Source organism: Nicotiana tabacum, chromosome 7 (assembly GCF_000715075.1).
Source record: "Nicotiana tabacum cultivar K326 chromosome 7, ASM71507v2, whole genome shotgun sequence".
In the NCBI taxonomy this organism is placed as follows: domain Eukaryota; kingdom Viridiplantae; phylum Streptophyta; class Magnoliopsida; order Solanales; family Solanaceae; genus Nicotiana; species Nicotiana tabacum.
Genome location: NC_134086.1, coordinates 20055687 through 20081558, shown reverse-complemented (window position 1 = coordinate 20081558; position 25872 = coordinate 20055687). Strand labels below are relative to the sequence as shown.

General features: G+C 42.5%; 1 protein-coding gene across 1 annotated transcript; it reads right to left on the bottom strand.

Moving 5' to 3' along the window:
• Positions 1–6413: 6413 nt before the first annotated feature.
• LOC142182649 (uncharacterized) lies at positions 6414–24984 on the bottom strand. Its single transcript, XM_075256994.1, has 2 exons — positions 10124–24984; positions 6414–6649 (listed from the first exon to the last, which is right to left on the bottom strand). The coding sequence occupies exon 1, from the start codon at positions 16349–16351 to the stop codon at positions 15224–15226; it is 1128 nt and encodes a 375-aa protein (XP_075113095.1). The 5' UTR covers positions 16352–24984; the 3' UTR covers positions 6414–6649; positions 10124–15223.
• Between the last annotated feature and the right edge of the window lie 888 nt (positions 24985–25872).

The window sequence follows — 25872 nt, the reverse complement described above, 5'->3', positions numbered from 1 at the left end:
TCCAAACCTGGGGAGAAATCCATCTCCAGATATCAAAACTTTGGACAAATCCAAGTCCAGGGAAATCCATCCCTCAAAATATCATCTGTGCTCACTAGGGGTGTGTTACAGACTCCGGTGGGGCTCCTACAGCCCAAGCGCTATCATAATCATCAACATAACCGCTGCAACATTCAGTCCAATCCCATAACTACAACTTATAATTAGGCTCTCGACCTCACTCAGTCATCACTCTCCAGTCTCACACACAGGCTCACAATGCAATGAAACTAGCCTGAAACAATGATATGATGTGCTAAATAATAACAACTAAGATTGAGACATGATATGATATGTATGAACAAGACTGAATACAGAATATCAATGGAACTAATGAGATGACAGCAAGAAACGGCCACTCGGATCTAAACAGTATTGGCGTGAAGCCCTAACATGATGATTAACATGTTTTATAGTTCATTTCCTTAATCATATAATCACAACACAAATATCAAAAAGAAAGCGTCACCAAGCGGTGCCACAGAATGAACCAGGCCACAATTCTCACGGTGCACGCCTACAAACCAATCATTTGGCATTTGCGTCACCTCAATATTAATCACATAACACATAGTTCAGGGTTTCGAACCCTCAGAAATACGTTCGGAAGCGTTACTTACCTCAAACCAAGCCAAATCCTACTCTGCTACGCCCTTGACTCTGGAAACGGCCTCCAAACGTCCAGAATCTAACAAAAAGCAATACAATGCAATCAATATAGGCCAAAGAATCAATTCCAAATGAAAAACTATCAATTCAATCCAAAATCTCGAAATTCACCCAAACCCGGCCCTCAGGCCCACGTCTCGGAATTCGAAAAAAATTACAAAGCTAGAAACTTATTCTACTCATGAGTCCATACATACAAGATTTATCAAAATCCGACTCCATTTGACCCCTCAAATCCTCAATCAAAACTCTCCAAAACTCAAACCCTAGACCTTTCAAAACTCAAATTTCCATTAATTCCATGATTAAATAGTTGGAAAATCATCACAAACACAAATAGTAAAGCCCAAGTAACTTACCCCACTGATAATCCTTGATTCCTCTTGAAAATCACTGCCCAAAGCTCAAATCCCGGCCACTGCCGATCGAGAAACGCCAAATTTCTAATTTCGCCAATTCAAGCCTAAATCTACCACGAACCTCCAAATTACATTCCAAACATGCTCCTAAGTCCACAATCACATAACGGAGCCAAACGAACCATCAGAATTCACATTCAAGATCATCTACTCATAAGTCAACATCCGGTTGACTTTTCCAACTTAACTTCAAAATAGGAGACTAAGTGTCTCATTCCTCTCCAAAACTACTATGAACCCGAACAAACAAACCTGATACTACACAATACAGCTGAACAACACATAAAGAAGCAGAAATGGGTAAAATGGGACTATAACTTATGAAACAACCGGTCACGTCGTTACATCCTCCCCCTCTTAAAAAAATGTTTGCCCTTGAACGAGTCAAGAAACATACCTGAACCCTCAAACTGGCATGGATATCTGCTCCGCATCTCCCGCTCGGTCTCCCAAGTAGCCTCCTCTACGGGCTGATCTCTTCACTACACTTTCACTGAAGCTATATCCTTTGATCTCAACTTTCATACATGCCACTCCAAAATAGCCACTGGCTCTATGTCATAAGTCAAATCACCGTCTAACTAATCGTGCTGAAATCCAAAACATGAGACAGATCGTCGATATACTTCCGCAGCATAGAAACATGAAATACCGGATGCACCCTTGACAAGCTAGGTGGCAAAGCAAGGCTATAAGCCATATCTCCAATCCTCTGAAGCACCTCAAAAGGCCCAATGAACCGAGGGCTCAATTTACCCTTCTTCCCAAATCTTATAACAACCTTCATGGGTGAAACTTTCAGTAGAACCTTCTCCCTAACAATGTAAGACACATCACGGACCTTCCTGTCAGCATAACTTTTTTGTCTTGATTGCGCTGTACGATGTCGCTCCTTAATCACTTTCACCTTGTCCAAGCATCTCGCACCAAGACTGTACCCAAAAGTCTAGCCTCGCCGTGCTCAAACCAACGTATTGGAGATCTACAACGTCTCCCATATAAAACCTCATATGGTGCCATCTTAATACTCGACTGATAACTGTTGTTGTAAGCAAACTCCACGAGCGTAGAAACTGGTCCCATCAACCTCCAAAATCAATGACATAAGCACGCAACATGTCCTCTAATATCTAAATAGTGCGCTCGAACTGCTCGTCCGTCTAAGGTGAAAAGTCGTGCTCAACTCAACTTGAGTACCCAACTCTCGCTGCTCAGCCCTCCAAAACTGCAATGTAAACTGAGTACCTCTATCTGAAATGATGGAAATCGGGACACCATACAGGGGAACAATTTCTCGGATATAAATCTCAGCTAATCGCTTTGAAGAATAAGTAGTACACATAGGAATGAAGTGCGCGGACTTGGTCAGTGCCTCCACAATCACCCAAATAGCATCGAACTTCCTCAAAGTCCATGGGAGTCTACCTACAAAATCCATGGTGATCCACTCCCACTTCCACTCTGGAATATCCATCTGCTGATGGAAGCCACCCGGTCTCTGATGCTCATATTTCACCTACTGACAATTGAGACACCGAGCTACAAATCCCACTCTATCCTTCTTCATTCTCCTCCACCAATAGTGCTGTCTCAAATCCTAGTATATCTTCGTGGCACCCAGATTGATAGAATCATAGTAATATCATAGTCCTTTAGCAACTCTAACCATCTTCGCTGCCTCAAATTGAGATCCTTCTGCTTGAACAAGTGCTGGAGGCTACGATGATTAGTAAATATCTCACAAGACACATCGTAGAGATAATGCCTCCAAATCTTCAATGCGTGAACAATGGCAGCCAACTCCAAATCATGAACATGGTAGTTCTTCTCATGGGGCTTCAACTGACGAGAAGCATAAACAATCACTCTACCATCCTACATCAACATACAACCACTGCCAACCCAAGAAGCATCACAATATACCGTATAAGAACCTGAAGCTGATGGCAAAACTAGCACTGGAGTTGTAGTCAAGACATTCTTGAGCTTCTGAAAGCTCGCCTCACACTCATCCGACCACATGAAAGGAGCACCCTTTTAAGACAATTTGGTCAAGGGTGATGCTATAGATGAAAATCCCAGAACGAACTGACGGTAATAAACCACCAAACCAAGAAAGTTGTGAATCTCTTAGGCTGAGGACGGTCTAGGCCAACTCTGTACTGCCTCTATCTTCTTCGGATCAACCTGAATACCCTCAATGGACACCACGTGCCCCAAGAACGCCACTTCACTCAGCAAAAACTCACACTTGGAGAACTTTGCGTAAAGTTTCTCCTCCCTCAACCGCTTCAATATAACTCTCAAATGCTCAGCGTGCTCCTCCTGACTACACGAGTATACCAGGATATCATTAATGTACGCAATAACAAATGAGTCAAGATAAGGCCGAAACACGTTGCTCATCAAATACATGAATGCTACCGGGCATTGGTTATCCCAAAAGACATCAAGAGGAACTCATAATGACCATATCGGGTCTTGAAAGTTATCTTAAGAATGTCTGAGTCCCTAATCTTCAATTGGTGATACCCTGACCGGAGATCGATCTTGGAGAACACTCTCGCTCCCTGAAGCTGGTCAAATAAATCATCAATACGAGGCAAATGATACTCGATTGTGACTTTGTTCAACTGCCTGTAATCAATGCACATCCCCATTATGCCATCCTTCTTCTTCAAAAATAGAATAAGCGCACCCCAAGGCTACACACTAGGCCGAATAAACCCTTTATCAAGAAGTTCGTGACGCTGCTCCTTCAATTCCTTCAACTCTACCAGTTCCATACGATATGGTGGAATAGAAATGGACTGAGTGCCTGGCAACAAATCAATAGCAAAGTCAATATCCCTATCTGGTGGCATGCCAGGCAGGACTGCAGGAAACACATCCGGGAAGCCCCTCACTACCGGAACTGAATCGATACTAGGAGTCTCTACATTGACATCCCTCACAAAGGCCAAATAAGAAAGACAACCCTTCCTAACCATCTGTTGGGCCTTCAAGTATGAAATCACCCTACTGGGTACATAATCCGACGAACCTCACCACTCAATCCGTGGCACCCCAAACATTGCCAACATCACTGTCTTAGCATGACAGTCCAAAATAGCATGACACAGAGAAAAAATCCATGCCCAATATCACATAAAAATCAACCATACAAAGCAATAAGAGGTCTACTCGGGTATCCAAACCCCCAATAGTCGCCACACAAGACCGATATACGCGGTTCACAATAATAGTATCGCCCACCGGGGTAGATACACAAACAAATGAAATAAGAGACTCACAGGGCATATCCAAATATTGAGCAAAATATGATGACACATATGAAAAAGTGGAACCAGGCTCAAATAATACGGAGGCATCTCTATGGCAGATTGAGACAATACCTGTGATTATGGCATCTGAAGTAATATCATCTGGTATGGCTGGGAGTGCATAGAAGCGCTCTTGACCACCACCTGATCGACCTCCCCTCTAGGGCAACCCTTAGCTAACTAACCTCTACCCTGAGCTGGCTGGGCGGGTGGGGAAGCAAGTTGTGCTGAAGCCGAATGCTGAGTTCTCTGCTGGGACGAACCTCCCATAAGACGGGGACAAAACCTCTTTATATGACCCAAATCTCCACACTCAAAGCAACTTCTACTGGCCACTAGCAATAGGGACTGAAGGGAGCACCGAGCACCGGGATACCCACTAGAAGAACTAGGCATAGATGAACCCTGAACTGATGGTGCATGAGTCGAGCTCTAAGCTGGAAGGGCACTAAGAAATGAGTGGCCTTGATGTGAACTGTGAGAACCATGACTAGATGATCCACCATAGTGACCCGGACGAGCCGTCTAAGCATGTCTGAATGGACGGACTCTACCGTGCTAAAACTGACCTCCAGAAGGAACACTACCAAAACTACCAGATCCCCAAGGCCTCTTGGACTCCCTCTCAACTCGCTCCTGTCGGAAAACTGACTCTATCTCTATGGCAATGTTGACCACCTACTCAAAAGAAGCACCAGACACTCTCTCTGGTCATAAGAATGCATAGCTGATAATCGAGGCCATCCACGAACCTCATGATCCTCTCCCTATCTGTAGGAACAACCAAACAGCATGACAAGCTAACTCTGAAAACCCCATCTCATACTGCGTCAAAGTCATATCATCCTGATGCAACTACTCGAACTATCTACGCAGCTCCTCTTGCGGGACTGCGGCACATACTTCTCCAAAATAAGGACGGAGAACTGCTGCCACATAAGGGGTGCTACACTAATAGGCCTACGCCTATCATAAGCCTCCCACCAAGTAAAGGCAACTCCAAAAAACTGAAAAGTAGTGAACGTGACCCTACTGGTCTCCAGAATACTTGTTGTACGAAGAATCCTCTAACACTTGTCCAAGAAACCCTGGACATCCTTGCCCTTTGCACCACTAAACATCGGAGGCTGAAGCCTACCAAATCTCTCCAATCGACGTTGCTCATCATCAGGCATGACTGGTACCACATAAGCAGGTGCAACTGGCTGGGCTGGTGGTACCTCTAGTATCTGTAGTCCCTGAACAACCTGCTCAGATGTACGAGTAGTGGGAATCTGAGTGTCTCCCATGGCCTGGGAAGTAGCTGTTGTAGCATAAACGGCGATCGCCTAAGCAAGACTGGTGCACATGGTCAAAATCTGAGTTAAGGTCTCCTGAAGACCTGGGATAACAATAGGCAGAGTCGGTGCCTAAGCTGGTCCTGCTGGAGGGTCCACAATTGGGGCCTGATCATGAACTGGGGCAGCCGGTGGATAAGAAAACATTGCTCCAACTGTTGTACGGTCTACACCCCTGCCCCTACCATGGCCTCGACCGCGACCTCGGCCTCTAGTGGCCCCAACTGGTGGTACTGGTGGCCATCCATCCTGACTGGTAGCACGTGTCCTCACTATCTATGAGAGAATAGAATAACAAAAGTTTAGTACCAGAATCAATAGGTTCGCACGTCAATAATTCAAGAATGTGAAGCTTTTCCTAAAGGTTCTGCAGCCACTCGAGGATAAGTACAGACGTCTCCGTACCGATCCGCAAGACTCTACTAAACCTGCTTATGACTCTTGAGACCTATGTAACCTAGGATCTGATACCAACTTGTCATGACCCCAAAACCATCCCGGTCGTGATGGCGCCTATCATGGAACTAGGCCAGCTGACACATTCCCAAAATAGTTCAACATTTCAATAAAACTTAAATAACAACCTTTTTTAACTGAAATTTCCATAAAAAATATAAAGTGAAAAATTAAAATGTGAAAATAAAAGCCCGACCTCTGGTGTCACTAAGTCATGAGCAATACTACAATCGTTCCGAAACATAACAAGACCAAAATAGTCTGAAAGTAGCCAAAGTATACTAGAAAGAAGATAAAGAAGGAGAAAGGTGGGTCTGCGATCGCCAGGCAGCTACCTCGCTATCTTCGGTGATAATCCGCGACTGGAGTAGTCAACAGCCGCTACTGTGACCTGAGATTCCTGGATCTGCACACAAGGTGCAGGGGGTAATGTGAGTATACCAACTCAGTAAGTAACAAGTCCAAACTATGGACTAATAGGTAGTGACGAACTAAACCTCAACAATTATAACACAACTAAACTGTATAGAAAAGTAGGCATGTTGGCAATTCAATTATTCAACTCAATAGTAAAGTAAATACCAATCCAAACAATGTGAAGTATAAAGCTCAACAAAACTTTACATGTCAATGCCAAAAATTCATGAAAATGCATCGTATGCTCCCTCTCTCAAGTGCTTAACCGCTCGGTACTGCATATGGCCTCCGGCCCAGGGAAATCTATCCCGGAACATATACAATACTGACTGCAAGTTAACTAGTTCCGAGGAAACAAGGGTAATCCAATCCCTAAGGAGAAATCTATATATATATATATATACATATATATATATATATATATATATATATATATATATATATATATATATATATATATATATATATATATGTGTGTGTGTGTGTGTGTGTGTGTGTGTGTGTGTGTGTGTGTGTGTGTGTGTGTGTGTGTGTGTGCCGCATATGGCCATTCGACCCAAGGAAATCCATCCCGAAACATACTCATCACTGGCTATAAATCACTCGGTACTGAGGTAAAGGACATTCCAACCCTAGAAAGAAATCCATCTCCAGATATCAATACTTCGGACAAATCCATGTCCAGGGAAATCCATCCCTCAAAATATCATCTGCGCTCATTGGGGGTGTGTTACAGACTCCGGATGGGCTCCTACAGCCCAAGCTCTATCATAATCATCAACATAACTGCTACGACATGCAACCCGATTCCATAACTGTCACTTATAATCAGGCTGTCGGCCTCACTCAGTCATCACTCTCCAGTCTCACACACACGGGCTCACAATGCCATGAAACTAGTCTGAAACAATGATATGATGTGCCAAATAATAACAACTGAGACTGAGACATGATATGATATGCATGAACAAGACTGAGTACAAAATATCAATGGAACTAATGAGATGACAGGAAGAGACGACCACTCGGGTCTTAACAGTATTAGCGTGAAGCCCTAACATGATGATTAGCATGATTTACAGTTCATTTCCTTAATCATATAATCATAACACAGATATCAACAAGAAAAAGTCACTAAGCGGTGCCATGGAATGAACCAGGCCACAATTCTCACGGTGCATGCCCACACACCTATCATTTGGCATTTGCATAACCTCAATATTAATCACATAATACATAGTTCGGGATTTCGAACCCTCAGAACCAAGTTTGAAAGCGTTACTTACCTCAAACCAAGCCAAATCCTACTCCTCTATGCCCTTGCCTCTGGAATCGGCCTCTAAACATCCCGAATCTAACCAAAAGCAATACAACGCAATCAATATAGGCCAAGGAATCAATTCCAAATGAGAAACTATCAATTCAATCCAAAATCCAAAAAACCCAAACCCAACTCCCAGGCCGATGTCTCAGAATTCGACAAAAATCACAAAAATAGAAACTCCTTCCACTCATGAGTCCATACATACAAGATTTATCAAAATCCGACTCCATTTAACCCGTCAAATACTCAATCAAAATATCCAAAACTTAAGCCCTAGGCCCTTCATCTTCACCCCAAATTCCCACTAATTCCATGATTAAACAGTAGGAAAATCATCACAAACACAAATAATAAAGCCCAAGTAACTTACCACACTGATAATCTTTGATTCCTCTTGAAAATCACTGCCCAAAGCTCAAATCTCGGCCAAAAATGGTGAAGAATGGGCAAAAATTCGCGAAGGGTCTAATTTATACTTCTGCCCAGGTATTTTCGCACCTACGACAAAATTCACTTGCCTGCGGGACCGCACCCGCGGTCCAAACACCGCATCTGCGCAATTCACATAAATCCCCAGCTTTCGCACCTGCTCCCCAAACCTCGCACCTGTAGGCTTGCAGATGCGGTCCAACTTCCGCTCATGTGGTCCTTCTCTGCTTCTACGATACATTTCCACTTCTGCAGAACTCGCACCTACGGTCCCCAATCCGCAGGTGCGGATATAACTGTCACACCTTCTTTTTACACACCCGAAGGTAGTACAAGGGAGTTTTTCCACTTTAAGTGACATTATTCGAAATGAGATTATTTTTTTTTTGTTTTGAGTCGCCACTTGGGATGGTTTGTTTCGAAATGAAATTCTGAGTAAGAAATTCTGTTAACCCGAGGGAAGGTATTAGGCATTCTCGGATTCCGTGGTTCTAGCAAGGTCGCTTAAACTATTATAATCGGCCTATTATCTGATTTTAACACATGTTTTAGCCTATGGTACATTTTAACTTTATTAAATCGCTTTTAATTATTTTTAAGAAGATTCAACGTTATTTAAAACATGCCTTAAACTACGCCACATGAAATGCACTCGTGATCCACGACACATTTTATTTAACGTTGTTGAGAATTGGAGTTGGGTCACATGAAATGCACACCCGAGTTTAAGGAAATTAATTTAATAGCGCACCAAAAGCAACTACGCACTTATAAGTTTGCGAGGGCCATGAAAAATTCAACTAATGACACACCTCGATTTCTAAAGGGTTAAAATTAATTAAGTGAGGGCCATGGTTTTGGGATTTTATTTGGCATGGCACGCCCAAGTTATTACAAAAGGATTTTATTATTCGAAGTTGTTATAATCGGGTCACATGAAATGCACCCCGAATTTGGGAATTAGGCATCGTAACTATGTCACGGGACCGTACCCACAATCACGATGAATTATTAATCGTGCCTAAGGCAAGCTACGATGCTTGTGATTTATCTCCTAAAATTAATTTGAAATCAAGCAAAACTCTGATTTTTGGGTATGGAATTATTATGAAAGAAATATATATTTGCAACCACATAATAAGAGGGCATATCACTTTAACTACATTTCTAACTGGCAGAATTATTCAACCATGCTGATTGCTCAATTTGTCATGAGACATCTACGATGAACCTTGATGTAATTGTACTACTAATATGTCGGGAATATGTAAAACATGATAGTATAGGTGTGATTGTATATTGAGTTCAATTTACAGCATAAAACCAAAATTATCCACCTTGGTACACATTACACGTCATTGTTTTCCTTTTTTTTGAATGAGCTTAAATGGCGTTACATTGGCTAGAAGCTCTTCACGGAAAACAAACCAAGTAATAATGAAAGTCAAGTAAAGCTTTAGTTTTCATGTAGAAAGTTTCAATTTACAGCACGGAGACCTCCTATTATAAGATTACAAGATTCAAACAACGAGAAAATTTCTCTTTACAAAGGCATCCTTTTACTTTCTGATTAAAATTAACACAGATGACATTTATTTCATACTAAAACTAAACCAAGATCGACAAATTCACAGTAGAAAGCATATGAATCAGAGAGCAATCATAGCTTCATATTAACAGATTTTACAATAGTTTGAGGAGAAACAATACCTAACAGCTCGAAGCTTCAACTTAGAAGAAGAGAAAACCAAATAGAGGCTAGAACAGCTAATTAGAGTCCCACTATGCAGAGAACAGCAAAATCAACAGCGCTTTTTAACCCAAAATGTTTAGAAAACCAGAAACATGGAGATAAACTGCAGCAAACTCAATCAATTCAGAAAATATCCTTCCTGTCCTCTTTTTTTTTATTTATGTTTTCTTCTTCTTTTGTGGAATTTCAGTGCTTTAAATCAGAGAGTGCTCCCTTTCTTTTGCTCTTGCATGTGGGTGAGGATCTATAAGAGAAGAGTGAGTGAGATGAGTTTTGGGAGGTTAGTGAAGGTCGCTAGAGTCGCGTGAGAGGAGGTGAGCGAGTTCCCTGATTTTTGTGTGTGTTTTTCTATGGAAAATGAATAAGAAGAAGAAAGAAGCTCTCTGTGTTGCGCCGTTTTTTAGGGGTAGAGAAATCTAATCTTTTAGCTTGGATAAATGAAGAAGAAGATGAAGAAGAGCTCTCCTCTCATTTTTGCTTGGGATCCCATTCCTAAAAAAAAATCTGATATGTGTCTTATGCCCAGAGAATGATGAAGATTGGGTGGAGTAAATATTTTTGGGGAGAGTGGGGAAAGCGGGGAGAGTGGGGAACATGAGTGAGAAAAGTGGGTAAAGTGGTAGTGAGTGGAGAAAGTGTGGAAAGTGGGTAGTGAGTGGAGAAAAGTGAGAATAAATTCAAACATGGTCAAAAGTTAGATGTTCACAGCTGCCCCTCTTTGTTTGGAAACATGAAGAGTTTTCAAGCAAAGATAAGGTGAGCCATGTAACTAATTTTTGAACAAATCCTTTTTTTTTCAAAAGGGAAAATAAACAAAGGAAAGGGTGCAACCGAGTCCTGATTTTGGACAGCCTACATATCCTGGGTCATAAGGGAATCAGGTCGCGTGTAGTTCTGAAGGTTTTGGTAGCTGAGACTACCGGGAAGCTGTGATTTCGCTGTTGTTTCTGCTTGCTGAGCTCCTTATTACACCAAAATGAAAAATAAAAAACTAAACTAGCTAAGCTTGTCAACTACGAGTTACAAGATTCCTATCTATAAATCTTCTGAAGCTTGATCTTGAGCCTTGTCTGGTTCTTCCTGCAGACTCTGATCTGAATCTTGCTGCTCGTTAGCTACATGTGCTAGTTCTTTCATCTTCAACTTTTCGGATCAAGATGGGACTTGGAAAGCTTGTGACTTCAATCACGTCTTGAGCAGCCCATATCTTTTCTCCGCTTTCGCACATTGAGTTTACTTCTTTTTAATCTTTTTCTTCTTTTCTTTTTCTTGATTGAGACTCATTCTTTTGGTCGCCTCAAACCCTGTGCCTCGAGGTAAAACCTGCTCAGACACCAAAACGAACAAACGAACGAAATATTTCTGCCCAAGTTTTTACTAGGAAAATTTTGTGAGCTATTTGTAACTAAAATATAAACTATTTCTTTATTTGAAAGCGATAAAATAAGGATTGTGTATCCTTGGGAAAGAGATTAGGGAGTGGAGCCCTATATCTACACTAGAAACCAACCAGGGAGTAGAGACCCTATGTTTAAAAATCTCAACCCGGGGATTGGAGCCCTACTGTTGGCAAAAAAGGAGAATAGGGAATGGAGGCCCTATGTCTAAAATCTCAACTTAGGGATTGGAGCCCTAATGTTGGCAACAAGGCGACTAGGGAATGGAGGCCCTATGTCTAAAAATCTCAACTAAGGGATTGGAGCCCTAATGTTGGCAAAAGGCGACTAGGGAATGGAGACCCTATGTCTAAAAATCTCAACTCAGGGATTGGAGCCCTAATGTTGGCAAATAACGACTAGGGAATGTAGGCCATATGTCTAAAAATCTCAATTCAGGGATTGGAGCCCTAATGTTGGCAACAAGATGACTAGGGAATGGAGGCCCTGTGTCTAAAAATCTTAACTCAGAGATTGGAGCCCTAATGTTGGCAACAAGACGACTAGGGAATGGATGCCCTATGTCTAAAAATCCCAACTCAGGGATTAGAGCCATAATGTTGGCAAAATGCGACTAGGGAATGGAGGCCCTATGTCTAAAAATCTCAACTCAGGGATTAGAGCCATAATGTTGGCAAAATGCGACTAGGGAATGGAGGCCCCAAGTCTAAAAATCTCAACTCAGGGATTGGAGCCCTAATGTTGACAAAAAGGCGACTAGGGAATGGAGGCCCTATGTCTAAAAATCTCAACTCAGGGATTGGAGCCCTAATGTTGGCAAAAGGCGACTAGTGAATGGAGGCCCTATGTCTGAAAATCTCAACTCAGGGATTGGAGCCCTAATGTTAGCAAAAGGCGACTAGGGAATGGAGGCCCTATGTCTAAAAATCTCAACTCAAGGATTGGAGCTCTAATGTTGGCAAAAAGGTGACTAGGGAATGGAGGCCTTATGTCTAAAAATCTCAACTCAAGGATTAGAGCCCTAATGTTGGCAAAAGTCGACTAAGGAATGGAGGCCCTGTGTCTAAAAATCTCAACTCAGGGATTGGAGCCCTAATGTTGGCAAAAGGCGACTACGGAGCCCTAATGTTGGCAACAAGACGACTAGGGAATGGAGGCCCTGTGTCTAAAAATCTCAACTCATGGATTGGAGCCTTAATGTTGGCAACAAGACGACTAGGGAATGGATTCCCTATGTCTAAAAATCTCAACTCAGGGATTACAGCCCTAATGTTGGCAAAATGCGACTAGAGAATAGAGGCCCTATATCTAAAAATCTCAACTCAGGGATTGGAGCCCTAATGTTGACAAAAAGGCGACTAGGGAATGGAGACCCTATGTCTAAAAATCTCAACTCAGGGATTGGAGCCCTAATGTTGGCAAAAGGCGACTAGTGAATAGAGGCCCTATGTCTAAAAATCTCAACTCAGGGATTGGAGTCCTAATGTTGGCAAAAGACGACTAGGGAATGGAGGCCTTATGTCTAAAAATCTCAACTCAGGGATTGGAGCTCTAATGTTGGCAAAAAGGCGACTAGGGAATGGAGGCCTTATGTCTAAAAATCTCAACTCAAGGATTGGAGCCCTAATATTGGCAAAAGGCGACTAAGGAATGGAGACCCCGTGTCTAAAAATCTCAACTCAGGGATTGGAGCCCTAATGTTGGCAAAGGCAACTAGGAAATGGAGGCCCTATGTCTAAAAATCTCAACTCAGGGATTGGAGCTCTAATGTTGGCAAAAATGCGACTAGGGAATGGAGGCCTTATGTCTAAAAATCTCAACTTAGGGATTGAAGCCCTAATATTGGCAAAAGGCGACTAGGGAGTGGAGGCCCTATGTCTAAAAATCTCAACTCTGGGATTGGAGCCCTAATATTGGCAAAAGGCGACTACGGAGTGGAGGCCCTATGTCTAAGAATCTCAACTCAGAGATTGAAGTCCTAATGTTGGCAAAAAGACAAAAGATTGATATTGGGGCTTCTAAACTGCCCTTTTTTTTTATCTATTTTCTTTCAGTTCAATTCATTTTTTAGTAAAACAAATGCAGGAAAGAATTTGGAGGAGACTTCCCTTTTGGGTTGATTATTGTTGCAAAGTTGTTTCTAGCGCTTGCACATTTCTTTTTCCATTTTTGTTGCACCTGCTTCTTGCATGGTTGCTTTGGATTGCACCTGTTTTAATTTTTCCAATAAAGAACAATTGTTAGTTTGAAACAGTGGTTGGTTTCGTGGCCTTGACTGTTTTGATCACTTGATCGCGGCCCAACTCTCCTGGTGAGAACCTCTGCCGTTTGCTGGCTTTTCGGAAGATTTATCTCTCTCCTTAAACCAAGGAACTCAAATTTCCAAACTTTCCATATGACGGTTCAACCATGTGGGGCTTTGGTCTTTTCACCTTATTTTGCCGCTAGGGGCTTTTGACCTTGGATTTCTTTTCATTTTCAATGATTTTGATTTCAAATCATCGGCCATCATGGCCAATCAGGATCGACTTGATGCACCCGTTGAGGCTGGGTACTTTTCTTTGGACATGGATTTTGTTAAGTAGAACCCGGTAAGACCAATTTTGCCACCTTTTCTTTGTATTAGTTTTAGAACAGAGTTAGATCGAAAGGGATTCAAAGAAAATAAAACAAAGGACAAGAAAGTGAATTTAAGGAGAAATGTCCCTTTCAGGGAAAAAAGAAAGACTTATCTGGAGCGCATGCAGACTTCAATAGATATAATATGCTTCTTGTACTGGATACCTGATCTGCACAACTATCCAACTTCTCATAAACCCATTGCGACCCGTGTTTTAAAACCAAGAAACTTTGCCAGGACTCTTTCAGTACCAATGGTGGTGAGGGGTTTCTTCTTCGATCAACGACGCCCTTTGCGGGTTTTCGCCAATCGACCTCTCTCATTTCTCTTCTCACTGTCGCCTTATAGTGTTCTTTACGAGTTTTCACTAACGAGACTCTCTCGTTTTTCAGTTTCTCTGCTCACCATCACCTTACGGTGCCCGTTGGTTTTCACCAATAAAACTCTCTCATTTTATTTCTCTTATCTTGATTTCATCGAATCCAAACAACTGCGTTCTCCAATTTTGAAAACCTTTCGCCGATTGATCGGAAGGACTTGAACAAGGTTTGGGTAAAAAGAGTTGGATCGAATTACAACTTTGGAACCATTCAGGCGGGATCATCGCCGAACCATTATAACATCTGCCCAGTTTCACTTTTGGGGAAAATTTGATTTTTGTTTTGGTGTAACTGAACCCCAGGAGAGAGGCTGCCTACGTATCCTTTCGGAATCAAGTCGAACGTAGTTCAGAGAAACATTTTTTTTTCTTTCCTTTTTTTGAGTTTTAAAGAGGGTAATGAAAGAAAATTAACCGGCTCAAAGGGTTAGCAAAAGGATTGGAGTGTTTAGGGTAGCAAGAATGAAAGCCTTTATCATCCCAGTCGGATAGTGCTATTGCTGCAGAAGGACTAGACATAGTATCTTTTGACCACGTCTGCGTTCACAGCTGCCTCGAGGTCGTTTCCTTTGATATCTTCCAGATATAACTCCCCTCTTGGTAATATCTTTCAAATAATGTATGGGCCTTTCCAGTTAGGAGCAAATTTCCCTTTTGCTTCCTAATGATGAGGAAGATTATGCCTTAAAGCAAGTTGTCCCACTTCAAAATTTCTGGGTCGTACTTTCTTGTTGTAAGCACGGGCCATTCTTTGTTGGTACAACTGCCCGTGGCAGACTGCGGCCATTCGCTTTTCATCAATCAGGGTTAACTGTTGTAGACGGTCTTTGACCCACTCACTGTCTTCAATTTCAGCTTCAACAATGATCCGGAGAGAAGGGATTTCAACTTGCGCGGGTATTATGGCTTCAGTGCCATAAACCAAAAGGTACGGGGTTACTCCGACCGACGTGTGCATAGTAGTGCGAAACCCCAACAATGCAAAAGGCAACTTTTTATGCCACTGCCTGGAACTTTGAATCATCTTTCTCAAAATCTTTTTGATGTTCTTGTTTGCTGCTTCGACGACACCACTAATAAAGAAATCACTTGTATGCCGTCTAATGGTTCTCTTTTGGTCTCCGCTGGCTTGCTCGGGGTATTCTTTGGTTTTCACAAATCTTTTTATGTCATGATACCATGGCTGAATATTTAGTTCCGCATCAACCATATTACAGTAGCCATACCTTTCCCTGATTTGGATTTCCAAGGGATCAATATGGGCATTACCTGGGTATGGCAACATCGAGGCCAAATTAGTAAGTGCATTGGCCAGTTCATTGTGACAATGAGGGATGTATCTGAACTCTATTGATTTGAACCGCTTGCTAAGATCTTCTATATATTGCCTGTAGGGAATAAGTTTGACATCTCGAGTCTCCCATTCTCCTTGGGCTTGTTGGATAATCAGATCTGAATCTCCCATGATTAACAATTCTTCGATATCTTGGTCAATTTCCATGTTCATACCCATAATGCAGGCTTCATACTTGGCGATGTTGTTTGTGCAGAAAAACCGAAGTCGGGCCGTGGCTCGATAATGCTGACCAGTGGGTGAGATCAAGATTGCCACGATTCCAACAGCTTTTGCATTTACCACTCCATCAAAGAATATTTTCCAAGTATTAATATCTTCGGATATTTCCTCAACTGAATTTACCTCTTCATCCGGGAAGTAAGTGCTCAAAGGTTGGTATTCATCATCAACTGGGTTTTCATCCAGGTGATCTGCTAATGCCTGGGCTTTCATTGTTGTGCGAGTGACGTAAACTATGTGAAATTCCGTGAGTAGGATCTACCACTTCGCTAACCTCCCAGTGGGCATTCGCTTCTGGAATATGTATTTTAAAGGATCCAACCTGGTTATGAGGTAAGTGGTGTAGGCCTGCATCAGCTTCTGAGTGACCCAAGTTAAAGCGCAACAAGTTCTTTCCAGTAAAGTGTACTTGGCTTCATAACTAGTAAACTTTTTGCTCAAATAGTAAATGGCTTGCTCTTTCTTTCTGGTCACATCATGTTGCTTGAGGACACAGCCGAAAGAATTTTCTAAGATGGTCAGATATAAGAACAGAGGCCTCTCTGGCTCAGGTGGGACCAACACTGGCGGATTCGACAGATATTCCTTGATTTTATCGAAAGCTTCTTGGCACTCGTTTGTCCATTTGATCGCCGCATCTTTCTTTAACAACTTGAATATGGGTTCACACGTGGAGGTCAACTGGGCATTGAACCGACTGATGTAGTTCAATCTACCCAACAAACTCATAACATCCTTCTTGGTTTTCGGAGGAGACAAATCTCGAATGGACTTTATCATTGTTGGGTCTAACTCAATGCCCCTTCGGCTGACTACGAAACCCAAGAGTTTGCCAGATGGGACTCCAAATGCGCACTTGGCAGGGTTTAGCTTCAAATCATATTTGCGTAGCCGCTCAAAGAATTTTCTCAAGTCCCGAACATGGTCATCCTGAGTTTTGGATTTGATGATTACATCGTCCACGTATACCTCTATCTCTTGGTGCATCATATCATGAAAAATGGCAATCATGGCCCTCATGTAGGTTGCCCCGGCGTTCTTCAGACCAAATGGCATGACTCTGTAACAGTATATACCTCAAGGTGTGGTAAAAGCTATTTTTTCTGCATCTTCTTCATCCATCAACACCTGGTGATATCCTGCATAACAATCCACGAAGGATTGTATCTCATGTTTGGCGCAGTTATCAACAAGGATGTGGATGTTCGGCAAAGGGAAGTTATCTTTAGGACTTGCCTTGTTTAAATCTCTGTAATCCACACAAACCCGGGTCTTCCCGTCTTTCTTTGGCACTGGAACTACATTAGCTAGCCATGTGGTATACCAAACTACTCGGATCAGCCCCGCTTTCAACTGTTTCGTGACTTCTTCTTTGATCTTGTCACTAATGTCAGTTTTAAACTTTCTTTGCTTTTGCTGGACATGGGGGTAGTCGGGGTAAGTCGGTAACTTATGAACCACCAAATCAACACTTAGTCTTGGCATGTCGTCATATGACCAAGCAAACACATCTTTGAACTCAAACAGGAGTTGGATTAATGCGTCCCGGGTTTTTCCATCTGTGTGAATGCTTATCTTGGTTTCCCTGATTTCTTCAGAACTGCCTAAATTAACCGGCTCGGTATCATTTAAGTTTGGCTTAGGTTTATTCTCAAATTGCTCCAACTCTCGATTTATTTCCCTAAAAGCCACTTCTTCATCGTATTTCAGTTCTTGGTTCATTATTTCACAGTTAGATAACGTGTTTGGATCTGGGCATGAAGTCCGCAAGCATGTCATGTTATTTAAAGCCACATTATTAGAACTGAAAGAAGAAATAAAAGAGAAAAATAACTGAATCAGAAAGAATAAAGAAAGATGAACGATGAAATATTGATTTCATTTCATTGAATTTGAAGATAACAGGGTTTACATTGGAAATTAAAAGACAAGAAACTAAAGAAAACATCAGAGTTACACCCTGGAATAACTCATGATGAAGAAAAAGTGGCAGGACAGGTCTACCAGGATTCTCGCCTGATTGGGAATGGCGTGGCCTTCCAATTCTGCAGTTTGGCATTAGGTCCCATATACAGCACCTCAGCGGTGCTTGAACCTTCCCCTGGTTGAACAATGTGGGCTTCATACAGTATCTTCCTCATAGCCCCACAGATTGCTTCGATTTCTTCGGCTGTAAAGGCCTTATCATCCTCTTCCTCATTGTATTTCAGCTTGATAAATGTTCTGTATAGATGCAACACCAGCTGAGGAAAGACCCAACCATTATTCTTTCTATTATCTGCCCATTTTACATCAGCTGGAGTCGGTCGGAAGCCTATCCCAAAGAACTTTTCACTGGCGGTCAGGGTGATAGGTTCAGCTATTCCTTGCAATGATTTCCCAAGCCCTTTCCCAGGTTTGTAGCCATACCTAATCATTTATTTGGCCTCCGTGATTGATGCATTAGAAAGGAAGGGTTGAGGGCAAGGTTTTCCTTCTTCGCACTGATCAGTGACCACGATTTCAAAGGCTTGATAGACTATGTGCTCGATCTCCTCTCTTGCTTCAAGACACGGGACTGATGGGTCCCAATAAATTGATTGCTCATCTTCCCCGTGAACCACAATCTCTTGATCCTCGCGCTCGAACTTCACCATCTAGTGAAGAGTAGAGGGTTTAGCCCCCGCTGCATGGATCCAAGGCATCCCCAAAAGAAAGTTGTAGGATGTGTCCATGTCCAGAACTTGGAAGGTTATTTCAAAGTCTACTGGGCCGATGGTCAGAATCAGATCAATCTCTCCAATCGTGTCCTTTTTTATACTATCGAAGGCACGTACACAGATGTTGTTGGGTCGGATTCTTTCGGTACCGATTTCCATACGCTGCAGAGTTAAGAGCGGGCAAATGTCTACCCCAGAGCCTCCGTCCAACATAACCCTTTTCACGTAGTACCCTTTGTATTTGACTGTCAGGTGCAGGGATTTGTTATATGCGGCTCCTTCTGGGGGCAAGTCATTTTTGCTGAAGGAGATCTAGTTGGTTGCGAAAAATCTTTCGGCCATTCTCTCCACTGCTCTACAGAAGTCCCAACAGACACATATGCTTCGTTAAGGGTATTGATCAATACCTTTTGATGTTCGGTGGAGTTCATCAACAGAGATAACAAGGAGACTTGTGCGGGAAATTCTCGAAGCTGGTCGATCACCTCATAATCCGCCATTTTCATCTTTCGAAAGAAGGCCTCCGCTTCTTCGGCACTCACGAGCTTCTTAGATGGGAAGCGCTTTCTAGTGGCATTGTTCACCTCTTCCAAATTGAAATACTTTTCAGCCGGGTTATTTTCTTGAACTTCTCCCCAGATTTCTTTGCCTTTGTAAGTCACCATTGATTTGTTATAGTTCCAAGGCACAGCGGTAGGATCCGTCATGGGCTTTTGTGATGCGCGGCCAATAACCACGGGCTCACTCAGCCTTGGTGGATTAATTGGCCCCCACATCACATAAGCTCCCTTGGGCACTTACATTTGGGTTGTCTTATTCAGCTCGAATCTTCTGGGAGGACTCAAAGTCATCTGCTTTTCTTTGCGGCCTCAAGGGACATAGAGAACAACGTCTTTGAGAGGCATTGCCCCAAATTCAACTTCAACTTTCTTCTCTGACTTTGGAGGGATGGTTTTGTTCTTTTTCTCCCCTTTGTCTTGCTTCGGGGCAACTTTTGGTTTCTTTTCTACATCAGCGATGGAAATGATGTCCTTCAACACTGGGTCGAATTCCTTATCCTCACAAATCATTCCAATTACCGGCCCGTTGTTGTGGGTCGGCAATGGGTTGTTAGTCACATTGGGAATATCTTCATCCCTTAACACTATCTTCCTTTGTTCTATTAAGTTCTCCATGGCTCTCTTCAGAGTCCAGCAATCATCCGTGTCGTTCCCTTCTAACCCTGAGTGATAGGCGCATCGGGTACCGGCTCTGTAAGCGGGTGATGCTGGGTTTTGCCTAGTTTGAGGAACAAGCTGTAGCAAACCCATTTGAACAAGCTTTGGTAACAGGCTGGAGTAGGTTTCGCCAATTGGTGTAAAATTTGGCCTCTTGGGTGGTTCACGAGGGTGGAAATTGTTTTGTGGAGGCCGGGGGTTGTAGTGGTTTTGGTAAGGAGGCTGGTTTCTAGAGATTGGAGCTTGGTTCCGGTTGGCTTGTTGTTGTGGCCGGACATAAGGTTGAGCATTCATGACCGTGTAGGGCTGAGGAGCATATGTTACGTCTTGGTGGGGGTAATAGTGCTGCGGGGTTCTTTTTGAGAAAAGGGATCTGGGAGTACGGTGTTTTCTTGCACCCGACGCAGCCATGAATGTTTATTCCTTTTTTCTTGCCCTTCGCTACTCCTCCAGACCCACCCTGAATGGCTTGGGAGGTAGCTTTGATGGCGTATTGGCTTAGAATTCGACCCGTTTTCAACCATTTTGCCAATATTGATGGCTTCAGCGAACGGTTTACCCATTGCGGACATCATATTTTGGAAGTACTCAGCTTCCTGAGCTTGGAGGAAAACTGTGAACATTTCAATCTCATCCATCGGAGGCTTTACCCTGGAGGCCTATTCACGCCATTTAACTGCGTACTCTCGGAAGCTTTCCGAGGATTTCTTCTTCAAGTTTGTCAATGAGTTCCTATCTGGAGCAATATCAATGTTGTACTGGAACTACCTTACGAAATCTATAGCAAGGTCATCCCAGATGTGCCAGCGGGATATATCTTGGTCCATGTACCACTCAGATGCGATGCCAACCAGACTTTCTCCGAAATAGGCCATGAGGAGTTCTTTCCTCCCACTGGCTCCTCGCAGCTGGTTGCAATATCTTTTGAGATGAGCAATAGGATCACCGTGTCCATCATACTTCTCAAATTTTGGGATTTTGAATCCCAATGGCAGATGCACATGAGGGAACATACATAAGTCAGCATAGGATACACTTTTCTGTCCACTCAAGCCTTGTATGCTTTTGATACTCTGTTCCATACTCCTCATCTTCTTCGCAATCTCTTCTTGCTCAGGGGTTTTGGTAGCTTTCTCTTGCCCTGCGGTGAACTCATACCGGGGTGGTTGGGTGTAAGTATAGGTGGGAAAGTGTGTAGGTTCTAGTGGGGAAGATGGTGTTTGGAAGGTGAAGGATGATGGGTCAAAGCTGGGCCTAGGCAGTGTAGGCTGTGCCGTAGCCGAACAAGGCGGAGCAGTGAAGATATTCGAAGTTGCACCTGAATCTAACACCTGGGGGCGAGCCTCAGAAGGTGTTCCCACAAAGTTGACGGAAATAGTAGGGTATCCTAGTGGGGTATTTGGATAGTTTATGGGGATGTTGGAGGTCCCACTTGCCCTGGGAAAAAGCTCGGGAAATCCAGGGATTGCACTTGGTGGTTCTCTTCCGTTTGCCCAGGCGTCCCAGATTTCCATCATGTGGAGACGTAGTAACCTATTTTCCTCGGCAGCTGCCGATTCTAAAGTTGGGATGCCCGAGATCGAACTCTCATCCGTAATAGGAACTGTTGGCAGAGTCATTTCTGAAGACATTTCAATGCTTCCCTTCGACCTCGTGAAGTATGGATGCGAAGCCAGAATACCACAAAACCAACCACCTTTCTATAAAACCTAACTAACAGTAGACAACAAACCGGTCAGTTTGAAGCAAATAACACATAGGTAATCGCATGTTGGAGTGTAATTCACCTATACAGTCAAATGTGTTTCTACGTGTATCGCAACGGTTGCATGTTTCATCCTGGCTTTACATATTTTCCCCGATTTTCTCTTCTTTCCACTTCCAATCTTCCACTTTTTTTTATCTCTTTTCTCATTTTTCCTTTGATTTTTCTTCGGCTCTCTTTTCTTCTTTTATTGGGTTTTTCTTCTGGGTCTTTCTTTTCACATCCCTTTCTTCTTGGAGTTATTTACAAAATCATGATCGAATCCGATGAGGATTGCCTACGTATCACGATGCCGCGTGAATCAGATCATTACGTAGTTCAAAACAAAATGTCAAAAATAAAGAAATTTTTTATTTTATTTTATTTTTTTGGGAATTTTCGATTTTCATTAATGAAAACTCCTAAACTTTTCTATTACAAAAGACTTCAAACTACTAATTTTCTTGGAACTGCGAACAAACTCAAAATAAACCAAAATACAGACTCGATAAATGAAAAATCAGGAATACATTAAGGCTTCGACTCCTGGGGCCCGTGGGACATCATTCCGTTTCGCCACGGGCCTATATGCAAGATCCCCTTGAAGTCTCTCCAAATCACTTATTATCTGGTGGACAAATGTCATCACTGCAGCGGAGAAAGTGGTTCGAGTCATGTACTCACATGCTTGGCATTTCATGACAATATAGTCGGCAATGGCTTTAACCCTTTCTCGGATTCTACCCTTTTCCTGAAGCAGACGCCCAACCTGCTGATTCCTCGCTTCTAACACTTGAGAGTCGTGAAGGTGATGATTTTGCAATTGTTGTATTCCTTCCTCCATCTGAGCCATCAAATCATAACAGTGTTCCCTCTCAGCTTCGAAATCTTTAGCCTGCTTGGTTGCCTCATTCTCAAAAGTAGTTACCTTTCTTCTCAGACTGGTGATTGTCCCTTCATATTTTCTTTTCATTTGTTGTACAAACTGTGTCCAACCTTTTGCATTTACCGCTAATTGAGCCCGGGCTTTTGCTAGACTGGCCTCAGACTTTTCTAGGTCATCTTGACACTCAAGGGCTTTCTTTTTCAGACTGCTTATAAGCCTTTCATCTGCTCGGCTTCTTTCCGGGTTTCTAGCAGCTATTTTCATCTTCCGGATTTGAGCTTTGAGATTCATTTTCTTGAGTTAGTTTTTCTTTTCTCCCTCATCTGTGGCGGCTTGCAAACCATTTTCAAACTGAAGGCCCATGACTTGCCTTTCCAACTGGATTATTTTAGCCCTGTAGCTTTCTTCTTTTGCCAACCAGCCCCACTGCTCTTGCGATTCGCTAGTAAATTGTTGAACGTGGGCTCTCTTAGCAGGTCTCTCAGGAATCTGAAATCTTTCATCGAACCAACCAATGTACTTAGGGTCCACTTCACCTCTAGCTAGATCTCGCACCATGGTCTTAGGTTCAAGAAATCTTCATTCATTCCACACCTGGCGAATTCTCCCTTCTGGAAATACGGCTTTTGTGCCCAATTCAATGACATGTTTACTCAAATCTTCGTCATGGGGGACGGTTTGAAATCTTCCTAATTGGTGCAAAACCCTGTGGGGAGCATACGGCTGGATGCTCCGGATGCCTATTAGGAAGAGATAACACACTTCAGCTGACATGTATACTGCTTCGGTGATAGAAATCCATCCGAATGCCTACTCAATTTTATCGGCAGTCAATGAGCTCAAATGTGCAAGACAAGTTTCAGTCCCCTCGGGGAATTCAATACCCACTACTCGGCTTTCAAATTCTTTAATGCAACTCAAACCGGTCATACCGTAATTCATATACTCAACCCGGTGGCAGAGATGTTCCTGCATCCATAATTGTAATAACAGATTGCAGCCTTGGAAGAACTTTCCCCCTTCCTGACAGATCGTCAAGGCTTGGTAGATTTCAGATAAGATCAGGGGAACTACATTGCCGTTGGCTTTCTTGATTGCAACATCGATCATTCCTACGATACCTACCTCTATATTACCATCTTTTTGCGGGTTAACTACAACACCCAAGCTACTATAAAAGTCAAACCCCGCCTTGCCTCCCATTTATCTTTATTCCCGATATGGGTCAGACTAGTGTTCGGCTCTTCAGAACCTCGAGGGTTACCATAGCGTTGATACAAGAATTTAAAAGTGCAATAACCTTCAGATAAACTTCCATCCTGGTTATCCCGACTAATACTCAACAGATCCAAAAATCTGTGGGGAAATACCGGTCTTGGTGACACTGGATATCGACTTCTAAGGTTTCCATTAAGGCCTGCATAACCCGCAACTTCCTCCAGCGTGGGTGTAAGCTCAAAGTTAGAGAAACAGAACACATTGGGAGTTGGGTCCCAAAAAGGTACTAAAGCTTCAATTATGTCCAACCTTGGCTCGATGATCAACAGTACGATGAAGCCTCCCAGAACATTTACCACAGTTTCTCTACTGCCTTTTCCTAGATCATTTCACCACATGTGGAGCTGTAAGGGGATCTCTTTAAGGGCTGTGAAGGGTTCAATTTCATTTGTGCTCATCCTACACATTTATTAAGGTGATTTAATAACTCATTTTGACCCAAAAGAGTAACACCATTTTTTCAAAATTTTACTTAAAAATAAAACCTGATTTTGCAGATAGAGTCTTTCAGCACTTCAGGGAAGAAGATTTTAAGGCTGTGCTTACTAATCGGTTGAAAAAAAAGATCAGAGGTGGCCATTCTTGCAAAAATAGCCTTCCGGCGCCCTTTTGGGGACATTTGGCTTATTTTAGACAAGAATGGCATCACCCTGCTTATTTGTGACTAAAACTAAAATTGTGTTGTTTTTGGGCTATTTTTGCAAAAGGGAAGTTGAACCCGATGAGGTTACCTACGTATCCCACATCCAATGAGAATCAAACTGGTGTAGTTCAGGAAGATTGGACGAAAATAAACCAATTATTTTTCAAACAGAAAATTTTTGGACACTGATTTTCAAAACAAGTGATTATCTCTCCGAGCTCTCACATTGATTTTCTTTTCCCAACTTTTCTCCTATTATTCATAAGCCGGTCAACATGTAAATCTGAAGCAAATAAATGCACAAGTATCAAGTAGGATGCATCAGGATGATCTTTCCATTTGGGGTACACCTGTCCTAGACAGACCCAACCCCTATGTTGAGTCTCCTAAGTCAAATGCACGTGATGCAAACAAACGTTCCTACTAGGGATCCGACATGAGGCTTTGTTATACTAGGTTTGAAACTTGGGTTTATTGTTCTAGACCTGGCTTACCCGAACGGACAACTCGAGCCGTGGGGGGGGGGGGCAGCGTACCGGGAATACAGAAGCTTCATCGGCTTTGCAACTTGTCCGAGCCTCGTTCTAAAATTGGGTAAGACTCTAAACAGAAGTGAAGTCACACGAAGTGCACCCTTTTCCATGATTTAGAAGACTTAGAGAGAGGAAGGGTTTCGTAGCAGTTTATATACAGTTCACATAAAATCAAAGCAGTAAAAAGCGGCATTTAGCACATTAGGCTCAAACATGTAAAAAAATCAGATAACAAATAAAGCCAATCATAACAGCTATTCTAAGCTCGAATTCTTGAACCCTGAACCAGAGATTCTGGGTTCGATCCCCAGTAGAGTCGCCAGAGCTGTCACACCTCCTTTTTACACACCCGAAGGTAGTACAAGGGAGTTTTTTCACTTTAAGTGACATTATTCGAAATAGGATTATTTATTTATTTTTGTTCAGAGTCGCCACATGGGATGGTTTGTTTTCTGGTGTCCCAAGTCACCGGTTTATTTTTAAATCCCAAATCGAGGAAGATTTCGACTTTCCTTTTGAGGTCTGCGAAACAGAAATTCTGAGTAAGGAATTCTGTTAACCCGAGGGAAGGTATTAGGCATTCTCAGATTCTGTGGTTCTAGAACGGTCGCTTAAACTATTATAATCAACCTATTATCTGATTTTAACACATGTTTTAGCCTATGGTACATTTTAACTTTATTAAATCGCTTTTAATTATTTTTAGGAAGATTCAACGTTATTTAAAACATGTC

What these genes read in the sequence shown, in the direction of transcription:
- LOC142182649 (XM_075256994.1), bottom strand. Translation starts at nt 16,351, where the DNA reads ATGAAAGCCCAGGCATTAGCAGATCACCTGGATGAAAACCCAGTTGAT.